This window comes from Cebus imitator, unplaced genomic scaffold (genome assembly GCF_001604975.1).
Source record: "Cebus imitator isolate Cc_AM_T3 unplaced genomic scaffold, Cebus_imitator-1.0 Scaffold491, whole genome shotgun sequence".
Lineage (NCBI taxonomy): Eukaryota > Metazoa > Chordata > Mammalia > Primates > Cebidae > Cebus > Cebus imitator.
In genome coordinates this window covers 2,330,519-2,347,337 of record NW_016107806.1, presented here as the reverse complement: position 1 = coordinate 2,347,337, position 16,819 = coordinate 2,330,519, and the positions used below count along the sequence as shown (strand labels likewise).

The 16,819-nt window shown below is 56.7% G+C and overlaps 2 protein-coding genes, 2 long non-coding RNA genes and 1 other non-coding gene across 19 annotated transcripts in view; 2 read left to right on the top strand and 3 right to left on the bottom strand.

Moving 5' to 3' along the window:
• The first annotated feature begins 5 nt into the window (after nt 1-5).
• Nucleotides 6-12,471, top strand: THBS3 (thrombospondin 3). Of its 11 annotated transcripts, none has more exons than XM_017513472.1 (23): nt 6-806; nt 1,844-2,050; nt 3,097-3,353; nt 3,456-3,558; nt 4,911-4,937; nt 5,145-5,227; nt 5,313-5,364; nt 5,490-5,638; nt 6,034-6,174; nt 6,401-6,478; nt 6,854-7,006; nt 7,217-7,327; nt 7,415-7,522; nt 7,807-7,966; nt 8,296-8,414; nt 8,551-8,603; nt 9,463-9,656; nt 9,846-10,024; nt 10,134-10,182; nt 10,403-10,599; nt 10,848-11,020; nt 11,935-12,074; nt 12,160-12,471. In XM_017513472.1, the coding sequence occupies exons 1-23, from the start codon at nt 728-730 to the stop codon at nt 12,216-12,218; spliced, it is 2,871 nt and encodes a 956-aa protein (XP_017368961.1). In that variant the 5' UTR covers nt 6-727; the 3' UTR covers nt 12,219-12,471. The 11 variants fall into 11 exon arrangements, 7 of the variants coding, with proteins under 7 accessions (XP_017368961.1, XP_017368958.1, XP_017368959.1 ...); XM_017513471.2 differs by adding an exon at nt 1,452-1,631 and having other exon boundaries at nt 689-806; nt 9,463-10,024; XR_001820287.1 differs by having other exon boundaries at nt 9,463-10,024; nt 10,491-10,599.
• Nucleotides 2,487-2,558, bottom strand: TRNAE-UUC. Its single transcript has one exon. It is a non-coding gene; the product is annotated as a tRNA-Glu (tRNA).
• On the bottom strand, nt 2,923-3,775 carry LOC108292488. The gene is made up of 2 exons (XR_001820294.2): nt 3,660-3,775; nt 2,923-3,378 (listed from the first exon to the last, which is right to left on the bottom strand). It is a non-coding gene; the product is annotated as an uncharacterized LOC108292488 (long non-coding RNA).
• Nucleotides 9,422-13,257, bottom strand: LOC108292486. The gene is made up of 4 exons (XR_005197539.1): nt 12,691-13,257; nt 11,092-11,162; nt 9,943-10,078; nt 9,422-9,721 (listed from the first exon to the last, which is right to left on the bottom strand). It is a non-coding gene; the product is annotated as an uncharacterized LOC108292486 (long non-coding RNA).
• Nucleotides 13,258-14,773: 1,516 nt separating this feature from the next.
• Nucleotides 14,774-16,819, top strand: part of MUC1 (mucin 1, cell surface associated) — a 5,022-nt gene continuing 2,976 nt past the window's right edge. The window contains exons 1-4 of one of the 5 annotated variants that reach the window (XM_037733079.1): nt 14,774-14,931; nt 15,383-15,387; nt 15,553-15,965; nt 16,050-16,497. In XM_037733079.1, coding sequence (XP_037589007.1) covers nt 14,874-14,931; nt 15,383-15,387; nt 15,553-15,965; nt 16,050-16,497 — 924 coding nt within the window. In that variant the 5' untranslated portion in view covers nt 14,774-14,873. Of the gene's footprint in view, nt 14,932-15,382; nt 15,388-15,552; nt 15,966-16,049; nt 16,699-16,819 lie in introns of all 5 variants that reach the window. The other 4 variants (XM_037733082.1, XM_037733080.1, XM_037733078.1 and 1 more) reach the window with 4 other exon arrangements.

Here is a 16,819-nt window from a genome sequence, read left to right as displayed (position 1 = left end):
GGTAGTACCTACACGGCTCCACAGTCTGGTCGTTGGCTCCTGGCTCGTCCCCCTGTCTTCTGCGCCTGTCCCTGGTGCCCCTTTTCTCTTTCTGGTTTCTTCACTCCGACCTCACTGACCACTGCTTTAGACTCTCCAGTTCCCGTCAGACGCTTCCAGACTCCCAAAGTTTCCTAGAAATGAGGGAAAATGGAGAAACAGGCACGAGTCAGGGGACCCCCACCCTAATAAAGAGCACTTGCTCCACCAAAACAGTAAACTTCATGCCATGTGGGCATCCCTGGGCACTATAGCAAGCTAGTTTTGGCCACTCCCTTGGCATCCTTTCCTGCCAGCTGTGGAATAATGCCCAGTCTAGCACTGCCCCTGGTAGGGGTTCTTGCCTTCCACAATCGTGGCTTCCAGAAAACAGTAGCATTTGGTAGCGCTGTGTGCTGAGACCCCCAACAGTGTGATGACTGCGGAAAAGGAGGCAACTAGGGGAGGACCATTAGCGGGAGGTAAGAGGCAGGGAGGCCTCCAGGACTCTTTCCCAGTGCCCCTGGTTCCCAGAGCTGATGATGCCCGCAGGGTGATTGGCAGCTCTTTGTTTCAGCCCCCCCCATCACCCGCCTGCTGGCCCCCCCCTCCGACTCCATCCCTCCGCCCCCCGGCTCCTGCTCTCTCCGCCTAGCCTTTTCCCCTCCCAGCTGCCTGCCTGCCAGGGGTAGTGAGCCGGCTGAGCGGCATGGAGACGCAGGAACTTCGGGGGGCCCTGGCTCTTCTCCTCCTTTGCTCTTTCGCATCTGCCAGTCAGGACCTGCAGGGTAAGCCTGTCTCCATCCTCTTAGACCACTCTGCCTCTTTCCCATTTGCCCCCAGCCCAAGTAGCAGAGAACATGTGGGCAAGGAGAGAGGGGAAGAGTCCAGAACTTAAGCCAGAGGAAAACGTTACACTGCCTAGAATTGGTGAAATTATGACCTGGTGGAGAGGAGTGGGCACCAGAGGGTAGTCGGGGAGTCGGAACGGGCCAGGGTAAGGCATGAAGCCAGGGCAGAGGACTCAGGAACTGGATGCTCAGGCTGCCTGGCTGGGGTGGTGTCTGAGCATCTGTAGACACCCCAGGGTCTGGAAGAGCAGCCTGAAAGTGGGTGTACTGTGTAGGTCCCTGGGCTTCATCCCCCTGTGCTCCTGGGTGTCCAAGGACAGGGCGGGGGTGGGGACCAAGAAGCCTGGGCTCTCCTAGAGGTCTGGTGGTGGGATGGTCCCATGGGTGTGGGAGAGGTAGCTGGAGCAGATGACACAGGCATAGATTCTTTACTGGCTGGAGGGAAAATCACAGATTGGCCAGGACACAGGAGGCAGAAGAGCTGGGTCCTACATTCCCATGGGAGAGAGCCCAGATGGTGGGAGGGTCAGAGCCCTCAGTGGGCAGCTGTTCTTACCCAGAGCGATTGTGATGTGCCCTTAGGATGGGAGGAGGGACACTAGGGTGTGGAACGAGCCAAATCCAGCAGTGGAAAGAGAAGCTGCCTCCCGTTTCTGCCTTGTGGGCACCAGGTGCCACTCCTGCGGGGGATCAGCACAGCATCTCCCTTGCGCCACCTGGTGGATTCATCTCAAATTTGTGGGGTGCTGTTTCTGTTTCTAAGTGAGCCTCAAGCCTGCAGGTTCCTGGAAGATGGTAGTAGGCAATAATGGGGAAAGGAAGGCACAGTGCCTCTGTCCTCTGAGAGCAAGAGTTGAGTTTTGAGGTGACTAACGCTGCCTGGTGGTGGGGGTAGGGGGTGATGTGGGCTCAGGGGAGGGCATACCTTAGCATTTGATCCCATTCTCTAACCTTGACAACCCCTGCCTGACCAGTAATTGACCTGCTGACTGTGGGCGAGTCTCGGCAGATGGTGGCTGTGGCAGAGAAGATCCGGACAGCCTTGCTCACTGCTGGGGACATCTACCTCTTGTCTACCTTCCGCCTGCCCCCCAAGCAGGGTGGTGTCCTCTTTGGCCTCTACTCTCGCCAAGACAACACACGATGGCTGGAGGCCTCTGTTGTAGGCAAGATCAACAAAGGTGACTGGTGGGCATCTCCTTTCCTGCAATGGTGATCCCCTTGAGCACTATCCCTCATCCCTACTTCCCAAGTGCTTCCTAATTCTCCTTGGCCTCCTCTGGGGACCATGGTCCCATCTGGCTGTGCTCAGACATCAGGGGCATCTGGTACAGGGTGCTTACAAGGTGGCTTTAAGAGGCCAGGTACCAAACAATAGGGTGAAGCTTGAGGCCTGGTATTTATAGGGATGGGTTGTACTTGGGATGCCTGGAGGGAGGGTGAGGCATGTCTTTGCCTCAGCAGTGATATAGAAAGGTCCTTCAGATCCCTGGCACAGTTCAGTGGGCACAAAACCAGCTGTCACCCTAGGAGAGGACAGAGTCATCTAATACCACTGAAGACTAAGACAGTCTTAGTCTCCAAACTAATTTTTTATTTTTATTTTTTTAATTTTGGTTCCCATACCAGGAGTCGAACCTGGGCCACCTGGGTGAAAACCAGGAATCCTAACTGCTAGACTATATGGGAACCAGTTTTTTTTTTTTCAAACGGCATCTCACTCTGTCACCTAAGGTGGAGTGCACTGGCACAATCTCAACTCACTGCAACCTCCGCCTCCCAGGTTCAAGCGACTCTCCTGTCTCAGCCTCCCAAGTAGCTGGGACTACAGCTGCCCACCACCAAGCCCTGGCTAATTTTTGTAATTTTAGTAGAAACAGCGTTTCGTCTGGTTTTTGGTAAGAAAAAACTAAAATATATATATAAAGAAAAAAAGAAACAGCGTTTCGAATGTTGACCAGGCTATTCTCAAACCCCTGACCTCAGGTGATCTGCCCACCTTGGCCTCCCAAACTGCTAGGATTACAGGCGTGAGCCATCACGCCCGGCCTCTAAACCAATTTGAAAAACATTTATTGTGTACCTATTACATACAAGGTGCTGAGAGCTACATAGTAGAATTAGGGATGGGAGCCCTAGAGATGTATCCAGCAGAGTTGATCCAAGTCTCAACTGGGAGGCAGGGGATGAGGGGACAGTGCCCATACTGATCTCCCCTCCTGGGCAGTACTGGTGCGGTACCAGCGGGAGGACGGCAAAGTCCACGCCGTGAACCTACAGCAAGCAGGCCTGGCCGATGGGCGCACACACACAGTTCTCCTGCGACTCCGAGGCCCCTCCAGACCCAGCCCTGCCCTACATCTCTATGTGGACTGCAAACTGGGTGACCAACATGCAGGCCTTCCAGCACTGGCCCCCATTCCTCCAGCAGAGGTCGACGGGCTGGAGATTAGGACTGGACAGAAGGCTTATTTGAGGATGCAGGTGAGCTGGGAGGAGCCTCTGAGTTCTGTGGAAATAGAGTTTGCACCAGTTGGGGAAGGGGTTGGTAGACCTTCCCACCTTATTCTGCTGCTATCCCCCCAGGGCTTTGTGGAATCTATGAAAATTATTCTGGGTGGGTCCATGGCCCGGGTAGGAGCCCTGAGTGAGTGTCCATTCCAAGGGGACGAGTCCATCCACAGCGCAGGTAACACAGACTTGTTTGCTGACATTGGACCACAGGCCCTGTGGCCTTTGGTGAATCCTGTCTTCTCAACTTCCCTCTCAACACCCATTCCTTTGGCTCACCTTCCTGGGGGTTTCTAACTCTGTTATTCCAAATCTTCGACCTGACTCCACAATCTCCAGTACAGCCATCCCAGAAAACAACAAAGTGATCCAAGAGAGGAATATCACTGAGGAACTTTGGAAGGGATGGGAGAGAAAGAAGTTAATTGCTTAGTCTTGGCTGACTGAGAGATACTGGTCTTGAGTCTTTTTTTTTTTTTTGGAGACAGTCTTGCCCTGTCACCCAAGCTGAAGTGCAGTGATGCAGTCTGGGCCACTGCAACCTCCGCCTCCAGGGTTCAAGTGATTCTCCTGCCTCAGCCTCCCGAGTAGCTGTGATTACAGATGCCTACCACCACGCCCAGCTAATTTTTATAATTTTAGTAGAGACAGGGTTTTACCACATAGGCCAGGCTGGTCTCGAACACCTAACCTCAAGCAATCCAACCACCTTGGCCTCCCAAGGTGCTGGGATTACAGGCGTTGGCCACCGCACCTGGCCTGGTCTTTTTTAGTTCTCACTGGCAGCTGTCACCAGCAATTTCTCTGAGCATTACCCATTGCCTGGTCTCTCTGGCAGGATTGTTCAGAAGCTCTCACCTAAATCAAATACCCACCTTTCCCAGATATTTCAGAGAGAGAGAGAGCACTTGAAGGGAATGGGATGACCAGGTGTGGTGGCTCACGCCTGTAATCCAAACACTTTGGGAGGCTGAGGTGGGCAGATCACTCAAGGTCAAGAGTTCAAGACCACCCTGGCCAATGTGATGAAACCTCATTTCCACTAAAAAATACAAAAAATTAACCGGGCATGGTGGTGGGTGCCTGTAGTACCAGCTACTTGGGAAGTTGAGGCTGGAGAATGGCTTGAGCTCTGGAGGTAAAGGTTGCAGGGAGCTGAGATCATACCACTGCAGTCCAGCCTGGGCAACAGAGCAAGACTCCATCTCAAAAAAAAAAAAAAAAAACAATGGGGAGAATGGAATGTACTGGGGCCCTGGCCCTGCTTTGGGTCCATCCCTTCTGCCACTCCGATTTCTAGAAACCAGGAGGATTTGGGTTTTGACTTCCTATGAAGCAACTCCCTTAGAGGGTCCTTTGCCCTGTGAAAGGAGCTGGCACTCCTTGTCTGCCAGCTCTGCCCTCCCACCATTCAGCACCCCATCTTTATTCTGAGGCTCCAGCCCTGTCCCTGCCTTCCGTCCTCCTCGCCAGCCAGGCCTCTCTTCATATCACCTCACCCCTCTGACTCTGTTTTCTTCTCCTCTCCAGTGAGCAATGCACTGCACTCCATTCTAGGTGAGTAGGCCACGCTGAAGCGGGAGGGGCAAGGGGGGAGGAGGACCCAGGCTCTGGCAGCTGCCTCAAACTGAGTCGTCTTCAGTCAAGAATGTAGAAGGTTTAAAGGCAGGAGTGGGCAGCCATGGCAGGTGCTGGCTTATTGCCTACAAAGGGCCCTGGACTGGTACCCCACTACTGAGCCCCTCACACCCTGGGTCCTGACAGGGGAGCAGACCAAGGCGCTGGTCACCCAACTCACCCTCTTCAACCAGATCCTGGTGGAGCTGCGGGATGATATCCGAGACCAGGTTCGGGTGGGCCAGTGAAGGGTGGCACTGATTCTGGGGTGGGGTGGCAGATGCCAAGTGCTGACTCCTCCCCATCCTTCCCCAGGTGAAGGAAATGTCCCTGATCAGAAACACCATCATGGAGTGTCAGGTGTGCGGTGAGTGGGAGTGTAGGGGAGGCTCCAGATGACAGTGCCATGTTCCCTACCCAATGGCTTCAGCTTCCCGTTCTGGTGGCTTAAGTGGTGACCACCGGCTAGCTCTGACTGTGTCCACCCCTCAGGCTTCCATGAGCAGCGTTCCCACTGCAGCCCCAATCCCTGCTTCCGAGGCGTGGACTGCATGGAAGTATACGAGTACCCAGGCTACCGCTGCGGGCCCTGCCCCCCCGGCCTGCAAGGCAACGGCACCCACTGCAGTGACATCAATGAGGTGGGGGAGGGCAGAGCCCAGAAGGGTACAGAAAACTGGGGTGAGGATGTCAGGAGGGGCCCAAGAGGGTGGGATAAATGCTGGTCTGGAGGAGAGGAATCTAGAGTTTAGGAGCAGTCAGAGACAAGAAGAGAAATGCAAGATGGGAGAGAGAGAAAGCCCGGGGCAAAGACTGAAGGCCACACAGGGAAGGAGCTGGGAAGCGGCAGGGGAGGCCTGAGATGGCCACCAGGGGCTTGGGGAGGGAGCCAGGGAACCCCAAGGGAGGCGGGGTGGGGACCAGAAGCACAAGGCGATTGTGTGGAGAGGCTTGGAGCAATGGTTCTTGGATCACAGGCAGGGGCCTGAGTTTCCCAGAAGGCAGCCTGACCTCTGCCTTCTCGTCTGGTCCCCAGTGTGCTCACGCTGACCCGTGTTTCCCAGGCTCCAGCTGCATCAACACCATGCCCGGCTTCCACTGTGAGGCCTGTCCTCGAGGGTACAAGGGCATACAGGTGTCTGGTGTAGGCATTGACTATGCCCGGGCCAGCAAACAGGTCAGACTGGGTAATGTGTGTGGACAAGGGATCTTGGCCCTGTAGAGGCCAGGGGCTTCTGGGTTGGACATGGGACCCTTGTGATGTATGGGGCAGGGATGGCTTTGCATCGGCTTTGGGTCTGGGCTTAATGTTGATGTTCACAGATAAGGCCATACCAGTGCCCTCTGCTGTATCTGAGGAGACCCACCATAGGTCTGGTTCCACCCAAAGTCTGCCCCTTCAGGTCTGCAATGACATCGATGAATGCAATGATGGCAACAATGGTGGCTGTGACCCAAACTCCATCTGTACCAACACTGTGGTGAGCTGAATACCGAGTATTCTAGACTGATGGGAATGGTAAAATCCCACCCCCCACCCCTTTTTACCTTCAGATTTCCTGCTGCCCTTCCTCCTCCGCAGGGCACTACACAGATTAGGTGTTCATACAGACTTGGTTTGGAATACTGGTTTGCCTCTTGCTAGCTCTTTGGCATATTATTTAACCTTTCTGAGACTCAGCTTTCTCATTGGAAAACTGGGGCTGTTATCCACCCTGAAAGGTTGTCACGAGAACCTAACGGAGATGCTGCTACACCTGACATAGCTGAACGCCCAGCCCACACCCGGAAGGTGGGGCAGTGCTGGTTCTGGGTGCCTGGTGGGCTCCTTCCTGACGCTGCCGCTCCACTCTTAGGGCTCTTTCAAGTGTGGTCCCTGCCGCTTGGGTTTTCTGGGCAACCAGAGCCAGGGCTGCCTCCCAGCCCGGACCTGCCACAGCCCAGCCCACAGCCCCTGCCACATCCATGCTCACTGTCTCTTTGAACGCAATGGTGCAGTGTCCTGCCAGGTGAGCTAGGCTTCAGGCGTGGAAGGAAAAGGGGAGTCTGGGGGAAGGGGTAGGGCTCCGTTTAGGGCCTGGATTGGGGGCCTTCATGGGAGAGAGCTGGGCCTGGGCCTGGGGAACTGGTTGGTGGGGAGACAGAACCTGAAGCAGGGAAAATAGAGGGAGGAGGGGAGCCGGCCCAAACTGCTAGCTCCTACCCTTTATGTTGCCCAGTGCAACGTGGGCTGGGCTGGGAACGGGAACGTATGCGGGACTGACACAGACATCGATGGCTACCCAGACCAAGCACTGCCCTGCATGGACAACAACAAACACTGCAAACAGGTGCAGGGGGCAGGTGGGCGAGGGAGCGCGGCGGGGAGCCCAGGCTGGGTCAGGCAGAACTCATCATCCTTTTCCTCTGAACTTTAGGACAACTGCCTTTTGACACCCAACTCTGGGCAGGAAGATGCTGATAATGATGGCGTGGGGGACCAGTGTGATGACGATGCTGATGGGGATGGGATCAAGAATGTTGAGGTGACTCTCAGACTGCCCTGCCCCTGGAAGCTCCTCTACTCTGCTCCTGTCCTCTCAGTGCCTTTCTTACCTCATCCGGCAGCTCTCTAGGAAGGGCCCAATACCCCAAATTAGGGAGGCAAAAACCTTGTGCCCAGGACAAGGAGGTTGGGTGGGTGGGACCATGCCAAGCGGTTTGACCAGCATAAGGTTGTGATCTTAGAAAAGGCTACAGTGACAAGGTAGGTGCAAGATGACAAGTGGTTTAGGGGTGCTGACTCTTCCCCTCCCACCCCTCTGCCCAGGACAACTGCCGGCTGTTCCCCAACAAGGACCAGCAGAACTCAGATACAGATTCATTTGGCGATGCCTGTGACAACTGCCCCAACGTTCCCAACAATGACCAGAAGGACACAGATGGCAATGGGGAAGGAGATGCCTGTGACAACGATGTGGATGGGGATGGTGCAGGCCTGGGGCTGAAGGGGAGGCTGGGGGACCTGTAGGAATTTGAATCGGGTGGGGATGAAGCAGGGAAGCTAGGAAGTCTCTGTGAACTGGGGAGGCAGGCTTGTGGAAGTTGGAGAGATTACCTGCAGCAGATGTCAGTGGGAATGTGAGGTAGGATGTAGCGTTAGGCAGAGTGTGGACTAGAGGTGAGACAAGAAACAGGCAGATTTCCTGACCAGTTGTCCTCCGGGTGGGTCCTGAGAAAAAGTTCAGGACTTTCACCAACCTAGAAGAGAGAGTATGGCATGTTCTAGTAATAACCTTGTGCTTCCCATGTCTTCTAGGCATCCCCAATGGATTGGACAATTGCCCTAAGGTCCCCAACCCACTACAGACTGACAGGGACGAGGACGGGGTGGGAGATGCTTGTGACAGCTGCCCTGAAATGAGCAATCCTACCCAGGTACAGGGGGATGGTAAGGGCAGGGGAGGGATGAGGATACTGGTGGATGAGGCCCCAGCCCTTTGGATGGGAAATGGTCAGATCACCCTCTTGAGTTATCAAGAGAAGATGGTGAGAACAGGTCCCTCTCTCTCAGACAGATGCAGACAGCGACCTGGTGGGGGATGTCTGTGATACCAACGAAGACAGGTACGGTCTTAGCCAAGAGATGCAAGGTTTTTCTTTATTTTTATTTTTATTTTTGGAGATAGAGTCTTATTCTGTTGCCCAGGCTGAGTGCAATGGCATGATCTTGGCTCACTGCAACCTCCGCCTCCCAGGTTCAAGCAATTCTCCTGCCTCAGCTTCCCCAAGTAGCTAGGACTATAGGCGCATACCACCATGCCCAGCTAATTTTTTGTATTTTTAGTAGAGATGGGGTTTCACTGTTAGCCAGGATGGTCTTGATCTCCTGATCTTTTGATCTGCCTGCCTCAGCCTCCCAAAGTGCTGGGATTACAGGCGTGAGCCATCACATCCGGCTTTTTTTCTTGGAGACAGAGTCTCTCTGTCACCCAGGCTGGAGTACAGTGGTGCAATACTGGCTCGCCGCAACCTCTGCCTCCTGGGTTCAAGTGATTTTTCTGCCTCAGTCTCCTGAGTGTCTGGGATTACAAGCATGTGCTACCAAGCCTGGCTGTTTTTTGTATTTTTAGTAAAGACGAGATTTCATGGTGTTGCCTAGGCTGGTCTTGAACTCCTGACCTCAGGTGATCTGCCCACCTTGGCCTCCCAAAGTGCTAGAATTACAGGCGTGAGCCACTGCACTTGGGCCATAGTATATTCTTAATTTCTTCTATGATTTAGCCTTAATTCTTGATTGCTGTTGAGCAGTAACTCATTCTTATAGTCTACTCTCAATACCCACTGCCGGACCTTCACCTCATCTGGCTGATTGCCAGGGGTCTGACTGGTTGGAGTGTAGACTCCAGAGGCTCCTATGCAGAAGCAAGGGGAAGGACAAGGAGTACCTTTAAAGCCTTTATTTGGTTCTTGTTCTTCTGAGCAGCGATGGGGATGGGCATCAGGACACCAAGGACAACTGCCCACAGCTGCCGAATAGCTCTCAGCTGGACTCAGACAACGATGGATTTGGAGATGAGTGTGATGGTGATGATGACAATGATGGCATCCCAGATTATGTGCCTCCTGGTCCTGATAACTGTCGCCTGGTACCCAATCCCAATCAGAAGGACTCAGATGGTAAGCATGGGGACCCAGAGTGCGTTAGACTGGTGTTGCCTTTGCCCAGAGGGAGGCAGCAAGCCCTGTTGGGAAGTGAGGAAGGGCAGGGTGGGGAAAGAAGTCAGAAATGCAAGGCCCAACAGGTGGTACTGCTGCCTAGTGGCAGTGGGCAGGGCCTTCGTGAGTACCCAGCCTCACTTCGTGCAGGCAATGGCGTTGGTGATGTGTGTGAGGATGACTTTGACAATGATGCTGTGGTGGACCCTCTGGATGTGTGTCCCGAAAGTGCAGAGGTAACGCTTACGGATTTTCGGGCCTATCAGACCGTCGTCCTGGATCCTGAGGGTGATGCTCAGATTGACCCAAACTGGGTTGTGCTCAACCAGGTACTCGGGGCACTGGGATGGGCAGGTGCTATCAGACAGGGCTACCGAGGGAGCCTGGGAAGGACAGCACACCTGCATCACAGCTTTTTTCTTTACTGTACAACCCCAGGGCATGGAAATCGTTCAGACCATGAACAGTGACCCTGGCTTGGCAGTTGGTATGTAAGGGATACCCAGTTCAATAACTTCCAAATGGAGGAATCTTATAGGGGCAGAGGGTAGGGGAGGAAACAGACAGGGAGAGTGGGCAAAGTGGTGAGAGAGAAGGCAGTGGTACAAGCTGGCCACGCACATAGCAGGCATCCCTTCCCAACCTCACCCCATGATGAGCCACCAGGAGCTTTGCTACTCCTGACCTTTATCCCACCCCCACCCCAGGATACACGGCCTTCAATGGTGTGGACTTTGAAGGCACCTTCCATGTGAACACAGTGACTGATGATGACTATGCGGGCTTTCTCTTCAGTTATCAAGACAGCGGCCGCTTCTACGTGGTCATGTGGAAGCAGACGGAGCAGACCTACTGGCAGGCTACACCCTTCCGGGCGGTTGCCCAGCCAGGGCTGCAGCTCAAGGTCCCCAGCAGCCCAGATTCCCCAACCCTGGGTCCTTTCTCAAAGTTCTCCCGTGCAGCCCCAGGGCCTCCTCCCCTGCCTGACTGGGAGCCCTCTTACCCAGACATCTGGCATGGAGGCTGGCTCTCTGGGACCCAAAGCATTTTCGTGACCACCTAGACTCCCTTTCCCACCTGCACTTACCGACCTGTTGTCTCCCTTCACTCCAGTTCTGCAGTTGACCCACTGTCTTTGCCAATGTCCCCCAGGCAGTGACATCAGTGTCTGGCCCAGGTGAGCACCTCCGGAATGCCCTGTGGCATACTGGCCACACCCCTGATCAGGTACGACTGCTGTGGACAGACCCACGAAACGTGGGCTGGCGGGACAAGACCTCCTATCGCTGGCAGCTTCTGCACCGGCCTCAAGTTGGCTACATTCGGTAAGGAGAGGGGCTGAGCCCACTTGTGGGACTCAGGTCGGGCCTGTCCTTCCTCTTTAGCTGGGACTCACCAGTGGCCTCTCCATGGGTGGGGACTGCAGCCGCTTCTCTCCATCTCCCTTCTCACTGCAGACACAAGCACCTATGAGTGATGTTGGTGAAGTCACTCCTCCTCATGACCCATTTTCCCCTTTGTAAAATAAGGGCATTGGGTTAGATGCCCTTTACAGTTCTCCAGAAGCCTCCAAACCCAGGCCAATCTGTGGAGAGGCACATCACATCTGGCCACTTAATTGGAATGGCCTGGAACCTGCCTTATCAACCTGGATAAGAATGATCTGACCTGGAAGGGATCATCATTTACAGAAGAGAAAACCAAGGCCCTGACTTCACAGGCCTCGGTTCAGCACTTTGTCCACAACTTCGCATTTCCATCCCACAAGTAGCCCTAGTTGGTGGGGATGAACGGGAAGGGGAGGGGAAGTGGGTCTGCTTATAGGCTGCACTTTCTATGGCCAAGAGCCCAGAGTCCAGGAACCTGGGTTGGTTCCCCTTTAAGGTGCCTGGGGCTGTGGGGTGCCAGGACAGGGGATAAAAGGGGGTGGACTAGAGCCTGGGAAGCGGGTGACTTCACCCCCCAGCCCATTGTGCTTATCGTCATGGCAACCCAATCCTCGCTTGGAATGCGGCTGGTGCTTTGAGATGCAAAAGGAGCTGGACAAAGAGCTAGGGGCCCCAGGCCTGAGAAAAGCACCACCCTTCCCTCTCCTTTCCTGCCTCCCTTTCCCTCCCTCCCTTCTCTCTCAGGCCTGGTGAGCCCAAGGGGGGGCTGGGGAAAAGCAAGGCCCCAGGCCTGGTGGCACAGTGCCCACTGGCACCCTAGCACCCATGGACATTCCTGGAATCTTGGACAGGGTGAAGCTCTATGAAGGACCCCAGCTTGTGGCAGATTCTGGGGTGATCATTGACACATCCATGCGAGGGGGGCGTCTTGGTGTATTCTGCTTCTCTCAAGAAAACATCATTTGGTCCAATCTCCAGTATCGATGCAATGGTGAGGTGGCTGATTGAGATCAAGCTGATCTTTCATGCCTTGTGGGAGAGCCACAACCTGACCTAACTTATTTTCCCTTCTTCAGACACAGTGCCTGAGGACTTTGAGCCATTCCGGAGGCAGCTGCTCCAGGGAAGGGTATGAGGAGGAGGCCACTGGATTGAGAATTCAGAATTTTAGACCCTTCGGCCTTGGGGTCCATCCTGGAGACCTTGAGGTCTAAGCTACAGCCCCTCAGCCAACCACAGACCCTTCTCTGGCACCCAAAAGGAGTTCAGCCCCAGAGGGGTGGTCGCCCCACTGTTCAGGGGGTGAGAAGTTTTCAAGGGGTATTACTCAGGCACCAACCCCTGGAAAGATGACAGCACATTGCCATAAAGTTCTGGTTATTTTCTAAGCCAGTGCAACTGCTTATTTTAGGGATTTTCCGGGATAGGGAGGTGAAGTGGAAGGAATCAGAGAGTAGGGGAGAAAGGCTGGGAGGGTGGAAGTGAGGGATCTAGAGGAAGTTTGGCTGATTTAGGGGTGCGGGTGGGGAAGGTGCTGGATGGAGTTAAGCGAAGGATAGGGTGTCTGTCGGAGGATGCCCTAAGTCCTCCCAGCCCCATTTACTCACGGTGGCAGCCGCAACACTCCAGTCTATCAGAGATCCGCCGGGATGGGGAGCCAGGAGGGCGGGGGCTGCTCCGCTGGGGGTAGGTGGAGGCCGGGGGGCCGGGGGGGCCGGAGGCCGGGACGAGTGCAATATTGGCAGGGGAAAGAACAACACTGCACCGCGTCCCGTCCCTCCCGCCCGCCCGGGGCCCGGGATCCCGCTCCCCATCGCCTGAAGCTGGCCCGACCCGGGAACACGGGGCGCGCTGGGAAGCTGGGTTCACCTTGGAGCCCAGAGAGACTTGGCGCCCGGAAGGCAAAGGGAATGGTAAAGGGGAGGGGGTAGGGAGAGTGGAGTTCGCGGAGTCCCGGAAGGCCGCTTTCCGACGCCCGGGCGTTGCGCGCGCTTGCTCTTTAAATACTCAGACTGCGCGGCGCGGAGCCGTCGCCATGGTGACGCGTGTCCCAGCAACCGAACTGAATGGCTGTTGCCTGGCAATGTCGGGAGTTACGGTTTGTTGCCGCCCACCTAGCTTCTTGGGTTTTCTCCGGCCTGGGAGTGGGGGGCTCCCCGCCTCCCCGGCCCGCGCGTCCGGGCGCGCTGACGTCAGACGCCCCCACCCCGCCCCGCGCCCGCCCCCGGGTCTTGCCGCGCACAAAGCCTCGCCTCGGAGGCCCGAGAGGCGCGCGGGCGGGAGAGGTGGTCTCTCGCCCGGTGACCCAATGCTCTCCAAACCCGTGCCTCGCTGAAGTGTTTTTAAAGTGTTCCTTCCAATCTGTGTCGTTGGGGCTGAGAACTGTTTCCCAAATACAGTCGGAACTGCTTCCGTCGCCCTAGACCGCAGCAAGCGACGGCTGGACCCAAGTTCCACGTGCCGCCGCGGCCCAGGATAGCTTCCTCCTCTGGCGCACCGCTGGCCGCACACACCTCCCGTGTGCTTTTGCCCCCCACTGCGTGCCTACCTGTCCCCAACACCACTCTGCTCCTCAAAGGATAGTTCTGTGTCCCTAAATCCCATTGTCACCCCACCTACTCTCTGCCTCTTAAGTACATAACGGCCCACACAGAACGGGTCCAGCTCCCCCGACCACGTTCCAATGTCCTCTCCCATATATCTTGGTGCCCCTTCCACGTACCTCAGGACCCCACCCGCTCGGCTCCACATCCTCCAGGCGCCACCACCACGCCCTCCCGAAGTGCCCCTCCTAAAGCTCCCAGCCGTCCACCATGCTGAGCGTTCCTCCTTTCCTGGCCACGGCAGTGACCCTTCTCTCCCGGGCTCTGCCTCCCTCTCGCGGGGTCTCTCTGCCTCACTTAGGTAGCGCTGCCCTAACTCCTCTCCATCCGGTCCGAGCGGCCCCTCAGCCGGCGCCGTCCAGCCCCGCAAGGCTTCTGGTGACCACTAGAGGGCGGGAGCTCCTGGCTAGCAGTGGAGGGTGGCAAGGGACGACCCTAGGGTTCATCAGAGCCCAGGTTTCCTCCTTTAAGTGGAAATTTCTTTCCCCATTCTCTTCTCGGGAGAAACCCAAGGAGGGAACCCAGGCTGCTGGAAAGTCCGGCTGGGGCGGGGACTATGGGTTTCAGGATAGAAACTGCGTGTGGAACGGGACAGGGAGCGGTTAGAAGGGTGGGGCTATTCCGGGAAGTCGTGGGGGCAGGGAGCCCAAAACTAGCACCTATTGCACTCATTATCCAGCCCTCTTATTTCTTCTCGGCCCCGCTCTGCTTCAATGGGTCCAGGGAGGGCCGGAAAGTGGAGTGGGAGACCTAGGGGGAGCTTTCTGGCCTTGCTGTCCAGGACCTCGACCTAGCCGGCTGTGTTCCCCATTCCCACCTTAGTTGTTGCCCTGGGGCTAAAACTAGAGCCCAGGAGCCCCAGGTTCCAGATTGGCCCTCTGCCCTTCCTCCTGGAGCCAGGGAGTGGTTGGTGAAAGGGGGAGGCCAGTTGGAGAAGAAACGGGGTTGTCAGGGGGTTGAGTGATTAGAGCCCATTCCCTAGCCAGGAATGGTTGGGGAGGAGGAAGAGGTAGGAGGTAGGGAAGGGGGAGGGGGCGGGGTTTGTCACCTGTCACCTGCTCTGGCTGTGCCTAGGGCGGGCAGGGGGGGGACCGGTATAAAGCAGCAGGCGCTTGTGCCCGCTCCACCTTTCAAGCAGCGCCTGCCTGAGTCTGTTCTGCCCCCTCCCCACCCAGTTCACCACCACCATGACACCGGGCATCCAGTCCCCTTTCTTCCTACTGCTGCTGCTCATAGTGCTTACAGGTGAGAGGCACAAGGGGGGAGTGGGCTGCCCTGCTTAGGTGGTCTTTATGCTCTTTCTGTGGGTTTTGCTCCCTGGCAGATGGCATCATGAAAGGCAAGAATTGCAGACAGAGGCTGCCCTGTCTGTGCCAGGATGAGGGAGAGGCTAAGGACAGGCTGTGAAGAGGTGCTCCCCACCCTGAGAGTGGCTGCAGGGGCAAGCAAATGTCCTGAAGAGAAGTCTCAGAGGAAAAGAGTAGGGAGAGGGAAGGCTTAGGAAGGAGAAATGCACAGGCCAGCAGCTGAGGCCTGTGGGCAGAGAAGGAGGAGGTCGCAGGTACGGAGCCGGCCAACCCAGGGGCTGCCTGAGGCTGCCCACTCCCCAGTCCTTTGGTATTATTTCCCGGTGGCTAGAGCTTGTATTTTCTTCTTTTGTCCTCCAACCCAACCCTGTGACTTCAACATCTTACAGCTGCCACAGACCCTACAGCAGTTCTTTTTTTTTTTTTTTAAAGACAGGGTTTCACCATGTTGGTCAGGCTGGTCTTGAACTCCTGACCTCAGGTGATCTGCCTACCTTGGCCTCCAAAGTGCTTGGATTACAGGCGTGGGCCACCACGCCCGGTCCTTACAGCAGTTCTTACAGGTTCTGGTCATGCAAGCTTTACCGAAGGTGGAGAAAAGACGGGGACTACCCACAGAAATTCAGCACCCAGCTCTACCAGGAATGTTGTGAGTGTGACCAGCAGTGGCATCTCCAGCCATAGCCCTGGTTCAGGCTCCTCCACTATTCAGGGACAGAACCTGACCCCGGCCCTAGCCACCACACTAACCTCAGGTTTGGCTGCCACTGGGGGACAGGATGTCTCCTTGACCCCAGCTCCGGGCTCTACCACTGCTCCAGCCCACCACGGCACCTCGGCCACGGACACCGGGCCAGCCTCTGGCTCCACCACCGCTCCAGCCCACCATGGCACCTCAGCCACGGACACCGGCCCAGCCCCAGGCTCCACCACCACTCCAGCCCACCATGGCACCTCGGCCACGGATACCAGGCCAGCCTCTGGTTCCACCACCGCACCAGCCCACGGCTCCACCATCAATCCAGCCCACCATGGCACCTCAGCCACGGATACCAGGCCAGCCTCTGGCTCCACCACCGCTCCAGCCCACGGCTCCACCACCACTCCAGCCCACCATGGCACCTTGGCCATGGACACTGGGCCAGCCTCCAGCTCCACCGCAGCTCCAGCCCACCATAGCAGCTCAGCCACAGACACCGGGCCAACCTCCAGCTCCACCACTGCTCCAGCCCACGGCTCCACCACCACTCCAGCCCACCATGGCACCTCGGCCATGGACACCGGGCCAGCCTCCGGCTCCACCACAGCTCCAGCCCACCATGTCACCTTGGCGACGGACACTGGGCCAGCCTCCGGCTCCACCACCGCTCCAGCCCACCATGGCACCTCGGCCACGGACACTGGGCCAGCCTCCGGCTCCACCACCGCTCCAGCCCACCATAGCAGCTCAGCCATGGACACCGGGCCAGCCTCCGGCTCCACCACCGCTCCAGCCCACCATGGCACCTCGGCCACGGACACCGGGCCAGCCTCCGGCTCCACCACCGCTCCAGCCCACCATGGCACCTCGGCCACGGACACTGGGCCAGCCTCCGGCTCCACCATAGCTCCAGCCCACCATAGCAGCTCAGCCACAGACAGCGGGCCAGCCTCCGGCTCTACCACCGTTCCAGCCCACCATGGCACCTCGGCCATGGACACCGGGCCAACCTCCAGCTCCACCACTGCTCCAGCCCACCATGGCACCTCAGCCATGGACACTGGGCCAACCTCCGGCTCCACCACCGCTCCAGCCCACGGCTCCACCACCAGTCCAGCCCACCATG